The 17,863-nt window shown below is 46.4% G+C and overlaps 1 protein-coding gene and 1 non-coding gene across 4 annotated transcripts in view; both read left to right on the top strand.

The window, feature by feature from the left end:
* The window catches only part of HRH2 (histamine receptor H2), a 53,156-nt gene extending 44,045 nt beyond the window's left edge, over positions 1-9,111 (top strand). For all 3 annotated transcript variants that reach the window (XR_012414369.1, XR_006698960.2, XM_045394526.2), the window contains one exon: positions 6,171-9,111. Coding sequence is in view for 1 of the 3 variants with exons in the window: in XM_045394526.2 (XP_045250461.2) it covers positions 6,171-6,363 (193 nt within the window). In the remaining 2 variants the exon portion in view is untranslated. The remainder of the gene's footprint in view (positions 1-6,170) is intronic.
* LOC123574225 (U6 spliceosomal RNA) lies at positions 1,643-1,749 on the top strand. The gene has a single exon (XR_006699116.2). It is a non-coding gene; the product is annotated as a U6 spliceosomal RNA (small nuclear RNA).
* Positions 9,112-17,863: the final 8,752 nt, after the last annotated feature.

The raw sequence follows: 17,863 nt of genomic DNA on the forward strand, positions 1-17,863 counted from the left end.
AAATCAACTTAAAACAAGAAAAGAGAGGGGGGAAAATTTAGAAAAAAAATGGGACAAATGTAAAGCAGAAAAACAGATGGAAGAAATGAATGAAAATAAATCAGTAATTACAGTGAATATAAATGGAATAAATTGGCCAATTAAAAAAATACAAAGATTGTCAGGCTTGGTTTTTTAAATCCAAACAAATGTTTTTACAAGAGACTTAAAATGTTAAGAACATAATTTTTGAAAGCATAGGAAGGAAAAAAAGATGTACCCAGCAAATACTAACTGAAAGAAATCTGAGTAGCTATAAGCAAAAGTATACCAACTTTTTTTTTTTTTTTTTTTGAGATACAGTCTCACTCTGTTGCCCAGCCTGGAGTGCAGTGGTGGGATCTCGGCTCACTGTAAGCTCCGCCTCCTGAGTTCATGTCATTCTCCTGCCTCAGCTTCCTGAGTAGATGGCACCTGCCACCACAACTGGCTAATTTTTTTTTTTTTTTTTTTTTTTAGTAGAGACAGGGTTTTACCTTGTTAGCCAAGATTGTCTCTATCTCCTGACCTCAGATCCGCCCGCCTCAGCCTCCCAAAGTGCTGGGATTACAGCCATGAGCCACCACGCCCAGCCAAAGTATACCATCTTTAAAGATAAATATGGTCACCATATTTTGATAAACAGTTCAGTTCACCAGAAAGATACATTTTACATTTGTATGTACCAAATAACCCTGCTTTAAAAATATGTAAAGTTGACAGAACTACAAAGAAAAATTGATAAATAATCGTTAGAGCAGAAAATGTATAATATACCTCTATCAAAATTTACAGATTAAGCTATGATAAAATAGTAATTAATATTTGGGAAACACAAAACGCTTAGAACACTGTGTCTAACAACTAGAGAGTACATACTCCTCTCAAGCACATATGGAACATTTAAAAAGCTGACCATGTATTAGGCTAAGAAGTATGTATCAGCATGTTTCAAGGCCTTGAATATGCTTCATACAGAATAATTATCTGACTACAACAAAATTAAATAATAACAAAACTCTTACATAGTTGTAAACATTTTTAATAGATCATGGGATGAAGAAAAAATAATTATGGATATTAGAAAACATTTTAAAGTAAACGACAATGAAAATACTGTACATCAAAGCTTATAGGATGCCACTAAAACGCCACTCAAAAGGAAATATATGGCCTTAATGGCTCATATTTTTAAAAGCAAATTTGAAATGTAATGATTTAAACAGCCAATTTAGGAAGTTAAAAAGAAAACAAAATAAACTCAAAGATAATTAAAGAAAGGAAACAGTAGAGACAAAGGAAGAAATTAATGAAACAGAAGACAAAGATTTAATAAGGAGAAGAGCAGCAAAACCAAACTTTAGTACTTTGAAAAGTTCTGGCAAAATTTGTTAAGATAACAGAATAAACAACATAAGTAAAGACTATGAATAATAACGGGGAGATATTAATGTAGATGTTGCAGAGATCAAAAAAGATAATAAGAACATTATGATCAATTTTATGCCCAAAACAAGAAAAAACTAAGGCGAAGTGAATAAGTAAACAGAACTTGCCAAAACTGACTTGGGAAGAAATAGAAAACCTGAATGGCCCTATAACCATTAAAAATAAATAAAATGACAGGCTCATTTTGGCAGCTCATATACTAAAATTGGGGCCATACAGAAAAGATTAGCATGGTTCCTGTGCAAGTATGACATGCAAATTCATGAGAATTCCATATTTTAAAAATAAATACATGATATGAATAAAACACCAATAGTATTTGGTTTTGCAAATGAGTTCTACCAGACACTCAAAGAAAAGAGATCACTGTGCAGTCCTGTACAAACTCTCTCGGAGGAGAGAAAAAAAGAGAAACTCTCCTATTTATTTTATGAGAGCAGATTAAAAAATAAGTATGAAAAAGGAAATTACAAGCTAATCAGAAACATGAACATAGTTAACAAAAATTTCAGAGCATTAGAAAACATAATAGTGCAATATTTTTAAAGAAAAATATAATTCCTCACGACCAAGTTAGATTTATACAGAAACAGAGGTTGCTTTAATATTAGAAATGTTACTAATGTAATTCCGCTCATCAACAAATTAAAGAAGAAAAAAAAGTCTTTGTGAATATTATATCAATAGAAGCAGAAAAAAAAAAACACTGGGTAAGTTTAAGCATTTATTCACGATTTGAAACACAAAACAAAATATCTGAGCACATTCTGAACAGAAGGAAACTTCCTTAACCTGAGGAAATACTAATAAACTACTTCTAAAATAGGGAGCAGAGATGGCCATCACACTTCTATTCAACATATTACCAGAGATCAGTCCAGTAAGACAAGAAAAATAAATTTAAAAAATAAGAAGGGGGAAAAAACAAAACTATTATTATTCACAGCTAATAACCATCCTCTATACAAAAACCAGAAAGTATCTACAAATTGTTGTCATGAATAAGAAAGCTAAGCAGCATTGCCAGGCACAAAATCAACGTACATTGTCAACTTTTGAAAACTACCACTTATAAGAACAATCAGAAAATTAGACATTGAAGAAGAGCTAAATAAATCTTTCAATGACTACATACTTTTCTTCATAAAAACCTGGTATGTCTTTTGTTAGATGAGTACCTGGGTGCCTTGTGATTTTGGTGGTTGTTATAAGTGGTCTTGCTACCTATTTCTGATACATAGAGAATTGGACTGCATATATGCAACTGAATTTTGTATACTGATCTTATGTGCAATACCCTTGTTATACCCTAACATTAATTCAAATGACTCATAGATTCTGCAGGAAAAGACTCAATTTTACAAAGATGTTTCTCCTTGCCAAATTAATCTGTATGTTCAGAACAATTCCCATTAATCCAAACAGTGTTCTCATAGAAATGGACAAGCCGATTCTAAAATCTGTACGGTTGAGAATAGGGTCAGGAATAGCCAAGTCTTTTCTAAAGAGGAAAAAAATAAGATATAGCAATTAAGTCCTTGGTGGTAATGCTGCAAGAATAGACAAATAGACTAGTGGAAAAGGATAGAGAATTCAGCTAGCACTCAAATACCTATGCACCAGGGACAGGTTCAGTGAAGTCCCGAGCAGCATTTCTTGTAATGGTAAAAAACTGGAAACAATCCAGATGTCCTTTAACAGATAAATGCATAAATAAATTGAAGTCTATTCATACGATGAAATACCATTTTTAAAAAATTACAGCACATTTCAAACATATACATAGTAAGGCTCCCTGAACCCATCACACAGATGTAAACAGTTACCAACTTATGCCCAATCTTTTGTTTTGTTTGTTGGTTTTTAATTGCTCCTTATGGAGCAGGACTACCTACCCCCCCACACACAGGACCACCTATCCCCCCCCGCCACAGGACCACCTACCCCCCCACACACAGGACCACCTACCCCCCAGAGTAGACTTTTTTTTTTTAAGACGGGGTCTCACTTTGTCCCCCAGGCTGAAGTGCAGTGGCACAATCTCAGCTCACTGGAGCCTCAGCCTCCCAGGTTCAAGCAATCCTCCTGCTTCAGCCTCCCAGGTAGCTGGGACTACAGGTGCATGCCACCAGGCCCAGCTAATTTTTGTATGTTTTTTTAGAGACAGGGTTTCACCATGTTTCCCAGGTTTTGTCATGTTGCCCAGTCTGGTCTCAAACTCCTGAGCTCAAGCGATCTACCTGCCTTGGCCTCCCAAAGTGCTAGGATTACAGGCATGAACCACTGTGCCTGGCCCTGAAATACTTTACAACGGTGAAAATGAGCTACAGCTATACCTATCAAAAATATAATGTCGGGCCGGGCGCGGTGGCTCAAGCCTGTAATCCCAGCACTTTGGGAGGCCGAGACGGGCGGATCACGAGGTCAGGAGATCGAGACCATCCTGGCTAACACGGCGAAACCCCGTCTCTACTAAAAACACAAAAAATTAGCCGGGCGAGGTGGCGGCGCCTGTGGTCCCAGCTACTCGGGAAGCTGAGGCAGGAGAATGGCGGGAACCCGGAAGGCGGAGCTTGCAGTGAGCTGAGATCTGGCCACTGCACTCCAGCCTGGGCGACAGAGCGGACTCCGTCTCAAAAAAAAAAAAAAAAAAAAATATATAATGTCAAACGATAACAAAAGGTTAGCTACAGAGAAAAGATCATAAAACACGATTTTATGTATATACAAGTGAAATACAGGCAGAACAACACAATAGATTGTTTAGGGATACAGAAATATTTGCTGAAACAAATCAGGGGCTGGTAAAGTTCAGTTTCCTAATCTGACAGGTGGTTCCACTGGTAATCTTTTCAATATTCCTTAAGCCATGTATATGTGTTTTATATAGCGTCTCTTTGGATGCTTAATGCATTTCATTTAAAAATATTTAATGAGTGAATTGACATGTAACAAAGAGATATGACTGAATAGAGGAAGACTTGAGATGTTTATTTTCATTTTAGTTCATCTTTATGGTCTGAATTTGTTACTATGAACATGTGGTATTTCCAAAATAGCATTATTTTAAGTGATTTTTAGGCCCTTTAGAAGAAGGGAGGTGGTTATTTTCTAGCCTAGAGCTAGCTGTTCTTTGATAATTTCACTGAGTGCAATGAGAGTTGCCTTCTCAGAGCCACAGGCTGCATCTGGAATGTTAATGCAAGGGCAAATACCTGCCTGCTTGGTCAAATATGTACACTGCTAACACGGTAAAGGACGCCCGCAGGCTCTGAAATGCCAGAGGGATGACCTTGAGGCCCAGGTGCAGGTGGGGTGTTCAGGGAGAAAGGGCCACACCCAGACCTTCTGCAATGGCCTGGCCGGCACATGCCCTCACATGGAAGGAAGCGCAGATGTCAGCTATGTCTTTGTTCACAAAGCCTTACAAAGTCAGGCCTCCAAACCCACAGCTATCATCAGATGGACACAAAAGGCACGAGTGTTCCTTTCCCTCTATGTGGAAGGGAGAAGGAGGAGTACGTTTGATTCCCTTGGTGGCCGAGGTGTTCACAGCTGATCTGAATGCCAGATGGAGCAACTCAGACTTCTCCCAAACTTCTTCCCCAACTCGGGGCATGCTGCAGATGCTCAGGAATCATCTCACTAAGATTCGGAACTGGCACACTTTGACGGGGCTCCTACTGCCAGGCAGCCTATGTGTGCTTACTTTTATGTGTATTCTGTAACACTGAATTCTTTCAGGAGTAGGAAAAGTGAGGGCTGGGTGCAGTGGCTCACGCCTGTCATCCCAGCACTTTGGGAGGCCAAGGCAGGAGGATCACTTGAACCCAGGAGTTCAAGACCAGCCCAGGAAACAGAGTGACAACCCACCTCTATAAAAAAGGCTTTTTTTTTTTTTTTTTTTTGAGACAGAGTTTTACTCTGTCACCCAGGCTAGAGTGCGGTGGCACGATCTGGGCTCACTGCAAGCTCTGCCTCTCAGGTTCACGCCATTCTACTGCCTCAGCCTCCCGAGTAGCTGGGACTATAGGTGCCCACCACTGCGCCTGGCTAATTTTTAGTATTTTTAGTAGAGACGAGGTTTCACCGTGTTAGCCAGGATGGTCTCGATCTCCTGACCTCGTGATCCGCCCATCTCGGCCTCCCAAAGTGCTGGGATTACAGGCATGAGCCACCGCGCCCGGCCAAAAAGGCAATTTATAAAAACTAGCCAGGCACAGTGGCACTCACCTATAATGTCTGCTACTCGGGAGGCTGAGGCGGGAGGATCCCTTGAGCCCAGGAGTTTGATGTTGCAGTGAGCTATGATCACGCCACTGCACTCCAGCCTGGGCAACAGAACAAGACCCTGTCTCAAGAAACACAAAAACAAAAACAAAACAAAAATCCTGAATTGGATATTTTTATCTTCATCTGAAGTCCAGAGACACTAAGTAAATTGACCACAGGCATACAACATGTTAGAAGCAGAGCTGGGATTTGAAAGCAAGTCTCCTGAATACTCCTTCTTGTGGGTTGAGGGAAGAAGTCCTTGTTGCCTATAGGCTGCTCGGGGTGGCAAAGGGCGGTTCCCCTCCCCCCACCCCATCCCACCCTTCCCAGGCCCTGACTTAGTAGAAGCAAAATCAAGAGGCTAAACCTGGGCTGCCCCGCCTTGCTCTGCGGCCACCTCAGCCTGGCATGTGCTTGTGTCTCCTCAGGAAGCCAGCACTGTCCTGCACTACGTGCTCCAGCAACCTCCTGAGCTGCTCCAAGAGCCTGTGGGGGCTCAGGTTCCTTCAGAGACACATGGGAGGCCCCTCGGAGGAGCCATCGGGGGAGCCACTGTCTGAGGAGCCACAGAAGAGACCTCCCCAGAAAGCGGTGAGGACGCTGCCCTCTGAGGCTGTCTAGACCTAGCCCCAGGACACTGAAGATACTGCTCCTGGTCCCCAAGATGTGACTCCTGGAGCTCCTAAGGACCCAGTCTCCAAAGCCACCAAGGACTCACCCTGGACTGAGTCTGGGGGCTCCCGGAACACACAGTTGGGGGTGGGGTCCTCAGGCCTAGGGCAGAACAGCCTATTCTGTGCTCAGCATTCCCAGACAGGCACACAAGACTCCTCTGGGCCCGAGTGGGCTGAATCCCATGGGTTCAAAGCCCATGTTGGTGCTGGCCCTGGGAGTCACGAGCAGAGACGGTTGGACAGACGGGGATGCATGCACCTGTGTGTGCATGGGTGCGTATGTGTAGGAACGTGCATGTCCTCTGAGCAAGGCAGAGGGTATTGCAAGAAAGCTTTGGTCTCTCACTCCCTCTTGGGTTCTGCAGGATGAAGGAAAGGAAGGGTAAAGATAGAGACAGGAAGGAAATAGCTTTTCATGAGCGCCTACTGTGTACCAGGTGCTTCCCTGGCATGAACTCTTGTAACCCTTACAGCAACATGAGTTTACAGCAAGAACCACCACCCCAGCTTTACAGAGATGGAAACTGAGGCTCAGAGAAGTAAGGGACCTACTCAAGGCCACTCAGCACCTAGAAAGTGTGCCTAGCACATAGGAGGCATGCAAAAATATTTGTTGGATGGGTGAATGAATGAGAGGACGGGTGAAAAGCCAGGCCTCAAACCCACACCACTGACACTGCACTACACCGCCTCTCAGGAGAGAGGGCAAATATTTCCTTGACTCAGCCACCTTCCTCCTAGCAAGGCTTAGACCCCCAGGCCGTGGGGGTCCCTTCCTGCTAGAGTATGACCCTCTCTGGTGCTTGTCATCAACAAGTGGTGTGTGGTGGACTTGCTGGGGAGAGTGTCTGCAGCCAGGCTTCATGGAGGGAGGAATGGAGCTTGAGGGACTGTAATGGTTGTGAATGGAGTTGGTCCCCAGCACTCTCTGGTGGCCGTATGACCTTGGGCACGTCTCCTGACCACTCTAAGCAGCTTTTGATTCTCCCGTCCAAGAGGGTAGGCCCCCTGTTCCTATTCACAGGATCCATAAAGTGTCTCAAAGAGACAGGATAGTGCCAGCCCCAGAGAGAGGGGGCTGTGGAGGGACATCTGCCCCCAGGGCTTCTCAGTGGCATCTCCTGGCTGGCCCCTGACACTCAATCTTCCTTGGTTTCCAAGATGCCTCATGGTCTTCCCCCTCCCTAACATCCCTGACCTCCCTTTTCTGTCCCCTTTGCAACTCATTGTCCTCTACCTGCCATCAGATGTGGCTGTTCCTCAGGCTCAGTCCGGAGTCCTCTCTTCTCACTCAGCATCTGTCCCCCTGTGACCTTGTCTGCACCCACAGCTCCAGTTACAAGGCACGAGGTTCGGTTACGAAATCCCTCACAGATTTATAACTGCAGGCTTGGCTCCTTCCGGGAGCTTGAGACCCACTGCCGCCTCCGCAACACCTCCACCTGGGAGTTTCAGAGGCGCTCTCCCTCAGCGTGTCTGCAGCTGCGTGCCTGCCTTCCCCCTGCACCTGCCCTGCTCCCCAGGTCCCTTTCTCAGACCTAAGCCTGCCCGGGCTTCACAGGCTGAGGGTCCACCTTGCCACCTCCCTTTGCCTCGGTCCTCATGGAGCCCTGGCTCCACCATCTGCTGGCTTCTCCCCATCTACTCTGTGTCACTCCATCTGACCACCACCGTCTCCATCAGGCCAGTTGGAACACCTCTTAGCACTCTCGCCCCCACCCAGTCCACCCTCCACCCGACAGCCAGAGTGAGCCATGCCAGATACAATCCAGGTCATGCCACACAGCTGGATAAAATCATCTTCAGCCCGGCCCTCAGGCCCTGCGTGCTTGGACCCTGCTGGGCCCTCTCCAGCCTCCCCCTGCACCAGGCCTCCTCTACAACTTCACTCTGGCCCTGCTGTTCTTTTCCTTTTAGTTTGATTAACTCGCTTTGCCCATTCCACGCTCAAAGCTGTTTCCACGACAAAAGGCTCCTCCTGCCCATTTTAGTGCCCCGAGATGTCATTTCCTTGAGGAAGTCTTCCTTGGCCCTTCGCACCAGGCCAGGCCCCTGCCACACCCCTCAGAGCTCTCCTTGGAAGGCACTGGCACGGCTGTTTGTGTGATTCCTTGAACACTGTCTGTCTGTCCTCCTCACGAGGCTGTGGGTCCTGTCTGTTTCTGGTGCCCGTTGTCTGTCTAACCCTGGCAGGAGAGTTTGTCTCATGGTAGGCGCCTAATAAATGTGTGTTGGATGAATGAGCAGAGAACAGAGAGTGCAGAGTGGATAAAACAGATGCTTTCAGCCGTGTATCTGCCAATAAACCTAAAGGCATGATTTGCCCTGGTGACCCCCAGAGGTGCTTAGTCTCTTGGCTGAATTCCTTCTGGAATCCCCAGAACCCCCTCCTTGGAAGTTTTCCCAGGAGTCTGAGGCAGGCAGGTCTCCCAGTCGTGGCCACATGACCTCGAGTGAAAACAAACCAGTCTGGCTGTTCACAGACTCAGCTGGTCAGAGCTCTGGCCCGAGGGGCCGACGCACCACCCGCCCCTCCACGTCTGTCTCTGGGCTGCCTCCGCCTTCTGCAGGCCTCCTGGAACCTCTGCTGGCTGCAGAAGTCGGGTGCATGCTGCCCGGAGGAGGAACATCTGCGGTGGGACCCCAAATCCATGTTTGTGTTACCGTCGTGTTCCAATAAAACTATCGAAGCAGATGCTGCCTCGCGGTTTTATTTTTTAACTTCCTGGTGAGGAAATGCTTCCCAAACTTCATCAGACGGTGTCTTGATTTAGAAAAAGAGTCATGATAAAATGCTGGGGTAAAGGCCAAATTAAAAATTGCCTCAAAAAGTAAAGACATTTCCCAGAAGCGAGTTTTATCGGAAAGGGCCACACCAGCAGGGAGGGAAGGGCTGATCAGACGGACCCGGAGAGCCAGGTAGTTGGGAGGAGCTTGGTAAGTCTTCCCGGAGTTGTCAGATGCGGAGACACCTTTTTTTTACGTGGGAGAACGAGGCGTCTTTAAAATGGAAAACTTGCCAATCAAACAAGCCCACAATAGAGAGTGGGTGGATGGATGAGGCACAAGCAAAAACCAGGTCAAGGGAAAATGCATGGATTTCGTGCAAAGAATGAATCCTAGAGCTACCAACAAAAGGGTTGTGAGGAGGAAGGAAGGGGGCAGGCCGGAGTTGAGGATGATGTTTGATCACCGCAATGTCAGCCGTGAGCCGTGCTCCCCGGCATGGTAGGGAGGAGGCCAGAGGTTGTGGAATTCTGAGCTTCCAGCCCTCCGGAAGAGCCCGCTAAGACAGACCCTGACAAATTTTCACAAGAAGCAGAGAAGAGATTGTGTGTTAATCAAAATGTGCAGGAACCACTCTGCTGAAAATGAGTTTTAATATATATTTCAGGGGAGAAAAGACAAAGCTGGAAGACTTGGGACAGGTGAAGGTAGTTAATTGGGTTGGCAGATGTTGCTAAGCAGTCCTGAACTGAAGTGTTAACCCCTGAGCGACAGCCACGGGTGTGATGAATATCCGGGCTCTTTATAGGCAAGCAGCCAGGGCTGGGGCCTGGGAACTACAAGGTCCGGAATCCTGTGCCAGCAGGCTCAGATTCCACCAGTGGGAATCGGAGAAGCAAAAATCGTGATCGCTAACTAGGCAAAGGGGAATGGGGTTGCAGAGGGGGAAGGAGACCAGAGAGTCTTTGGGAAACTACCAAGACTAGGGCGTGTGAGGCCCAAACAGGCCCCATGGGCAGACGGGAGGCTTGGCGGCCACATCAGGAATTGTGTCTCCTCCCATGAGTCACGGGAAGCCTTTGAAAGGTTTTCAGCAGAGGGGGCTAAAATGATGCAGTGTGTGTTATGAAAAGAGCATTCAGGCTCCGGTGGAGAAAATAGATCAGGGGGAGGATCGGGGGCAGATCGTGAGGCCCCTGCAGCAGGTGGGGGTGGACAGGAACATTCTATGAGCATCTGCTCACTCAAGCTACATCTGGGAACCCAAGGGAATCAAAGCTCATGCCCGCCTGAAAGATGGGCATGCACCTGAACGATACAAGGGAATGAGGGAAGAAACCAGCTGTGTGGAGAGCGGGGTGGCTGCGGCTGGGAGGGAGGCGCGGTGCTCGAGTGTGGGAAGAAGTGGACCCAGCAGCTGTGAGGTTCTAGAGGAAAAGGCTCCTGAGTACCCTGGTTCAGGGGGTGTTTAAACCCGGTTTAGATGCAAGGTGGGTGGCGGGGAGTTGCCTGGTAGCCGGATTGAGGGGTGGTTTGGAATCTAATCCCAACTGAGCTGGGTGGGATGGAGAATCCCATTCTACTCACAGTGACTGAGCCCCAGCAAAGCACCCGGAAGTTCACCATGCTTGGTGTGGCCCTCAAGACTACTGTCGAGGGTGAGGTCATCATCCTCATTGTCCAGATGAGGCAACCGAGCTCGGGGAGTTCAGGTGGCTCTCCCCATGTCACACAAGCAGGAAAACATTGCTGGGAACATACGTTTCCCACCGGAATTCCAAGCATCCAGTGAGAATTCAGGAGCCCCGAGCCTGCAGGGTGAATGGAAGGAGCCCCCCACCCCCACCCTGCCACTGCCCCAACTGTCAACAGACCTAGGCTCATAACTCAATGTTTTGGAGGTCTTTGCGGAAGTCAGTGCCATATCCCTGACCTCCTCATTCAAGGTCACAGAGCACAAAGTGCTTCTCAGGTCCTGAGATGCCACCGGGTGAGCCACTGCACTGACCTGGCCTGAACTTAGCCCTCACTGCCTGGGCCATTTGGGGCATTACCAGAGTTCTCATGCACCTGGTGGGCCTGGCAGGACTCCCAGGGAAATAGGGCCCCAAAGGGACACACAGTGTGGACCACGTGGTTCCCAGATAACCCATCCGTCACTTTCCACTGACTTTTACGAGCCCCTTCCTGTACCCAGACATGATGTCAGCCCTTCTGCAGGCACCAGCTCGTCTCTTCTGTGACCAGCCATCCCAGGTAGAGATTAGCATCCCCACGAGCTGTTAACAACTCCAAAATTAACAACCCGAACAAGCAGCATAGCTGGGGCTCCAGCCAGATTCGCTTGTCTCCAAAGTCCAGGTCTTTTCTTTATACCTTTATCTCGAAATTAATTGTGAAGGACATAACTGATAATAGACATACAATCTCTTTTTAAAATGGAAACATTATAAAGAAAAGTAGAGTTTATTTGACACCCCCGCCAACCATCTTTTTTCCCTAGCAATTTCTTTCCATGCAACCACTGTTATCCTAGTTTGCTGTATGGTATTTGGTTCAGCTTATTTATTTTGTTTTTTTTAACAGGAAAGTTCTACTGCTCCTAAGGAACCAAATGCAACAATATGTCTTCAAGTTTCAACCATGCTAGCACATAAAGATCTTCCTCATTATTTTTAGCTGTGGGAAGGTGTTCTATGGTATTGGTATTGGTAGGTACCCCACAGTTTAGCTGTCTTCCTAGCCACAGACATTTGAGTTATTTCTATTTTTTTGGCTGTTTAAACAGTGATATGCTGATCATCTCATGCACATGTGTAAGTGCAGGTTTTTTGGTTGTGTATGTGTGTGTGTGTTTAGCATAAGTGTACCTGCAAATGTCTTTCTGGATGTGGAGTATACATGCTGCCGAACAGCCCTCCAGAGAAGCAAAGCATGTTCACACTCCCACCAGCAACACTGGGAAGAAATTGTCTCTTCACAGCCTCAACATCCCACCTGTGCCTTCTAGTCCTTCTAGTCCTCCTAGAGATGCCCTACTTCCAGGGCAGGACAGAAAAGGTAGGTAGCAGAAATACTCAGACTTCTCCTGAGGCTCACCCCAGGCTCTCCCTGAGCTCTACCAAGTCCTGCCTTCCTCCTTGGACCTCTGTGGAGGAAGCCAGTCCTGCCCGAGTCACCCAGCTATTAGAGGCTGTATCAGCTAAGAATGGCTGCAGGAGTGCTGCGTAACAAACATCCACAATATCTCTCGGCATGTGAGAGTAAACATTTATTTAGCTCATTCATCTGTAGGCAGCTAATCTAGGATTGGCTCTGCTGGGATGGTTCAGCATTGCTTCCGGTGTCTCCCAGGCTCTCCTGGGACCATCAGGGCCACCCAGGCATGTTCTTCTCCGGGAAATGGCAGGGACATAAGAGAGCAAGCCCAGCAACACATGTGCATTTCAAGTTTCCGGGCATCTCATCTGCAAACACACCATGAGCCAGAGCAAGTCCCATGGCCAAGCCGTGGATGAAGCAAGTAAACCCACCCCTTCACTCTCCAGCGGAACTGAGGTGAGGGGTGAATGACCATCTAATCCGCCACAGAAGCCAGGCCAGATATGACCTGAAATCTGCCTGACACCAGAGCCCTGCAGAGCAAGGGTCTCAGGATGGAGACAGGGTCCCCCAACTGTCTGGAAATGAGTTCTTTAAAGATCCTCAACTCCCCATTATTGAAGTTGTCTTCAATCTCCTACACACACCACAGTGATTTTCTACCCTGCCCCACAGTGAGATCTCTAAGACTCAAATCTGGGCCTTGGCACTGCCTGGCTATGGGCCCCTCAGTGTTCTACCTCCATCACCACTGACCCACCCCCCGTGGTCTGACTCTGCCTAACGGTCCAGGCTCACTCACAGCCCTCCCCCTTTGCCGCACTCTCCTCTCTTGCTCAAGGACCCAACCTCTCATGCATGTTCTCACTCCATGGTCTCGTCTGCTGCAGAATTCCCTTCCCAGGCATCATTCAAGTCCCAGCTTGGGCCTCACCTCCATTTCAAAGTGATCCCTGTCTCTGTTCCCAGACTAATTCATTTTACTTCTTCCCTTGGCACATCCCTCTGTCCAAGAGACACATCACAGACATCCCAGAGGGTCTAACTCAGATGCCTTCAGGGGCCACTAAAGCTCACTGGCTTAAGACAAACAGAAGAGGGTGCCTAGCAATTTACAACCAATGTCCCTGCTGTTGATCTCCACCCCAGCCATGCTAATTGCACACATGTTTGTATGACCTTGGCCAAAATGGACCAGAGCAACTCTGCTGGACGATGATGCTGCCACCCGGGACTGTGGGCCGAGTCTATTTTTCAGGAGAAGACATAAATTTGGATATTTATTAGGAATATTAGATGGGTTAATATTTGTAAAGCTCTTAAGAAGGATGCTGGGGGCATTGTAAATGCTGTATACTTGTTTTTTTGTTTTTGTTTTTTTTTTTTTTTGAGATGGAGTCTCGTGCCGTCGCCCAGGTTGGAGTGCAGTGGCACGATCTCGGCTCACTGCAAGCTCCGCCTCCCGGGTTCACACCATTCTCCTGCCTCAGCCTCCCGAGTAGCTGGGACTACAGGTGCCCGCCACCTCGCCCAGCTAGTTTTTTTGTATTTTTTAGTAGAGACGGGGTTTCACTGTGTTAGCCAGGATGGTCTCGATCTCCTGACCTTGTGATCCGCCTGTCTCGGCCTCCCAAAGTGCTGGGATAACAGGCTTGAGCCACCGCGCCCGGCCAAATGCTATATACTTGTTAAAGTAAGTGGATAGATGGAAGGAAGGGAGGGAGAGAGGAAAGAAGGGAGAGGAGGAGGATAAATTAGATAAATCTCTCTTGGAAAAGTTGGTAATTTAAAAAAATGCTATACTGAAACAACCAAGCCTTTTCATAGGCCACATTTGATCAGAAGGCTGCCAGTTTGTGGACTCAGGAACAGAACTTCCCTGTTACTCTGGGGGAGCCCCTAGAGGAGAAAGTAGGGGTGGGGTGTGGCCCCTGCCCAGAGCAGACACCACTGAGGATGCCTCCTCCATTTCCCTCTGCCCTGACAACACCGCACACACACTTCCCTCAGCCCCTCCAGGGGAACTGGAGAGAGCAGGCAGACCTCAGAGGAAAAGAAATACAGAGAGATTGGGAATTGCCTCTGTCTTGACCAGGGTTTCTCTACAGTGCTCAAGAGAGGTCCCAAGAGCCTCCTGACCTCAGAAAGGGTCTTTAGTGAGCCCGCTCCTCCCATCTTCATCACCATTGCCCTACGTCAGGCCTCGCTTTACCTTTCTTGGACTCCCCACTAGCTTCCAGTCCTCATTCCCTCCTCGTCCAATGTCTATGGACACCACCCTGTGTCCCCAAGGGCATCTCAGAGCCAGCAGGTCATGGTATCTGACTGGCTTTGAATTCCAGCTGAGGGAACAAGTCACACTCCAGTTCCCTCATCCACCAATGGGGAAAATTGGTGGTATCTTACAGAGTTGTTGGAAGGTTTCAAAGGATGTCATGCCTGCAAAGTGCTTGGCACAATGCAGCCAAAGAGCTTAGACAATGTCATGTGCTCAATAAGCATCAGCTACTGCTACTGCCAAAGCGCAAGTCATTGAGTGCTCTTCTGCTTAAACATCTTTGTAGCTTTCATTACCTTTGAATGCAGAGCTGGCTCCTGGGCTTGACATTCACAGCCCTGCCTGATCTAGCCCATGTAGCCTTCCCTGCTCCCACATGGATGCAGTCGCCAGCCATGAGATGTACACACCCGACTCTAAATGGTACATTCTTGACTTGTCAATTCTGAGCCTTCCAAATGTCAAGACCTTGCAGGCTGCCCCCTTCCAAAAGCAATGGAGGTCCTCCACCAACCTGGGAGCTTAGTCCAGGATTTGAGTGCCAAGGCAGGGCTGCTCTGGGCATTGAAATTGAACCTCTCTTAGAGACTTAGGGACAGAGCTCATTCTGAGTTGACTCCAGGATCTTCTCCCAGGGACCCAGCATTCATCTGATCTACAGTCTGAGCCAGAGAGGGAAATCTAAGTGACTGACACAGGCCCCTGAGTCTCATTCTCTCATCCATGACATGGTGGTACTAGGGACATTTTCTTTATGCTATTTATAACCCAAACTGCCTTTTCCAAAGAAGACCCCTTAATGTTAACTAGGTCCCCTTTGTTCTGCTGAGCACCTGGATGAATCTGAAAATTCATTTATCTGCATAATAGTGGGAGAATAATTTGGAGTTCGTGAGGTACAGTCTGGGGTGGCAGGTGGTGAGGAGGAGGGATGAGAAAAGAGAAAAGAGATAAAAGTCGTTAAGATGGGGACAGAATGAAGTTAACCATGTACATTCCCAAAATGACACTTGGAAGAAAAGTGAATGCCTCATGTTCGTTTTATAGTTGTACACACTGATATGCTGTAAATCCTTCTCCACCTCTCCTCCTGCACAAAGATCTCCAGGAGAGACCATTGCACTCATGAGTATTTTGGCTTTGGTAGTGGGTGTGGAATCTGGGGAGGGAGTGGAGTTTGGCATCTGGGCCCACACAGACCACAACAGAAGGGACCCTGGAGGAGGCAGGTTTCCAGAGCCAGAAAAAAACAGGAGACTCTGGATCCTTTGGGAAGTCACTGGAATCTCAGGAAGGCTGTGGTCTTCCTAGAGGGTAGTGAATGAGTGAGATCAAACCAGCCTTGTCCAGATCTCAAGGCATCAGGAGGACACAGATACCATTTTGTTTACACAAGTTTAATAAAATCTACCTTACAGGTTGTGGTGAGGATTAAGAGATGATGAATAAAAGCATTTGATACATAATGACAACATTATTTAAGGTGGATTTTCCTTGTGGTTGTGACTCCTTCCAATGCCAGAAACAATACTATAGAAATGTCCAGTTTGAAGATTTAGGTCCCAGGCAGCATAAAATGCTAAAGCACTGGGTGGATCTAAGCAGGTGTTCAAATGATTTTAAATCTTTTAGACTTGTATTGTGTACGAGAGGTAGAGGGGAGAGGACCCTCTTAGTTCTTGGAAACTGTCTCCTTTGAAACATGTCACTAAAGACGGGACGGGCCCAAGCTGAGTTAGAGTGTGAGCCAGCCAGATGGCAGGGAGCCCTGAAACATCATGGAAATAAACCACAAACATGCGAACTCCAGTTTCCAGGATCATTCTTCTCTCATAGCTGGAGAAATGTGCATTGATCCCTACACTTGGCCCTTTAGGGAATTTTCCAAAATCCCTTGTTGTGTTGACCCTTTTCTGGAGTGTTTTTTGATTGAGATATAATTCACATACCATAAAATTTGCCTTTAAAAATGTACAACTTAATGTATTTAGTATATTCACAAAATTGTGCAACCATCACTGCTAAATTTTGCAACTTTGCAAAATTTTTTCTTTTCCCTAAAAGAAACCCCACACCCATTAGCAATGACTCTCCAGCCCCCAACAACCAAGAATCTACTTTCTGTCTCTGTGAATTTGCCCACTCTGGACATTGTGCCACACACGGGCTATCAGAGCGAGTTTGAGGTTCACAGTGTCCTCTGCTGAAATGCAGGAACCCAGTAGTTCATGCCTTCGAGCTGCTTACCAGTAAAAAATAATGCCTTGTCTAGAGTTAAAACTCTTTCCTGTGCTTCCAGTAACTTATTTTTGGGTACTCCCCAAACGAAACTAAGGAAGGAACAAAAACCGAAACAAAATTGGGAAATGTTTTGCTGAGTATTTTCTGAGTACTGACTCCATTGTGACCATGGAAATAAACAGGTAAGTGACTTTGTTTCTGTATATAGTTTTTGTTAACAGAAAAATCAGTTTTTCCCTGACCCAGCTAGTTTAATATTGAACAAAGATTGAAAGACATAGCTCTGAAGAAATGCCAAACCATTTACTTCCTTGGGAACCTTGACCCTAGCAAAGACTTGCCCTAGAAAAACCCTTTTCTCCCCCTTTCCATTGTTAAGAACTTTTACCCAAAACTTAGGAATAAAGCTAAAAGGTGACAGCATGTCCTTTGAGTGTCACACGGGGGGACCTATCTAGCAGGCCCGCCCAGGACTATCTGATTCTCCAGGGGAATGTCCCTGTGTTTGACTTACTGTTTACTATTGATTAGGGCCCAGACTCTGCAAAGTTACATGTTAACTTGTAGAAGATTAAGTTGTAAATAGCTTCCTTTTGGCCCATTAGAAATGCAAATGATTTCTGTACAGTGGCAGAGATTACACCAAAGGTTATAGTTTATTGTCCTGTAGGACATTACCCTGTTTGTGTCTAATTCAGCAATCCTATCCCAAGACATTCTTTCAGTGATGGTCTATGGCTGTTTCTCAGATTCTTATTTGAACTAGCTCCACCTACCATCCTCCTTGTTCTCTCATTAATGAGTTAAATTATTCTGTGTTTTCTGTTGACTATCTATTTGCACGAGTTGTGTGTTTAACCTTTTCAACATTACACTTAGATGAAATCTTGGGTTCTAACCACAGCCAGTGGGCAGGGACGCCCCCTGCTGGCAGGGCCATTTTATTCATTACACCTTATAAGCACAAGATTTTCAGAAGCTTCCAAAGATACTTGGGACTTGGAAAAAAAAAAAAAGGAAAAAAAGAAAGAAAAGAAAACAGCCTTTAAAGTATGAAAAGAAAAATGCAAATTTAAAATGAGTCTACATTTGATTAAAA

The sequence above is a fragment of the Macaca fascicularis genome, chromosome 6, assembly GCF_037993035.2.
Source record: "Macaca fascicularis isolate 582-1 chromosome 6, T2T-MFA8v1.1".
Classification (NCBI taxonomy): domain Eukaryota; kingdom Metazoa; phylum Chordata; class Mammalia; order Primates; family Cercopithecidae; genus Macaca; species Macaca fascicularis.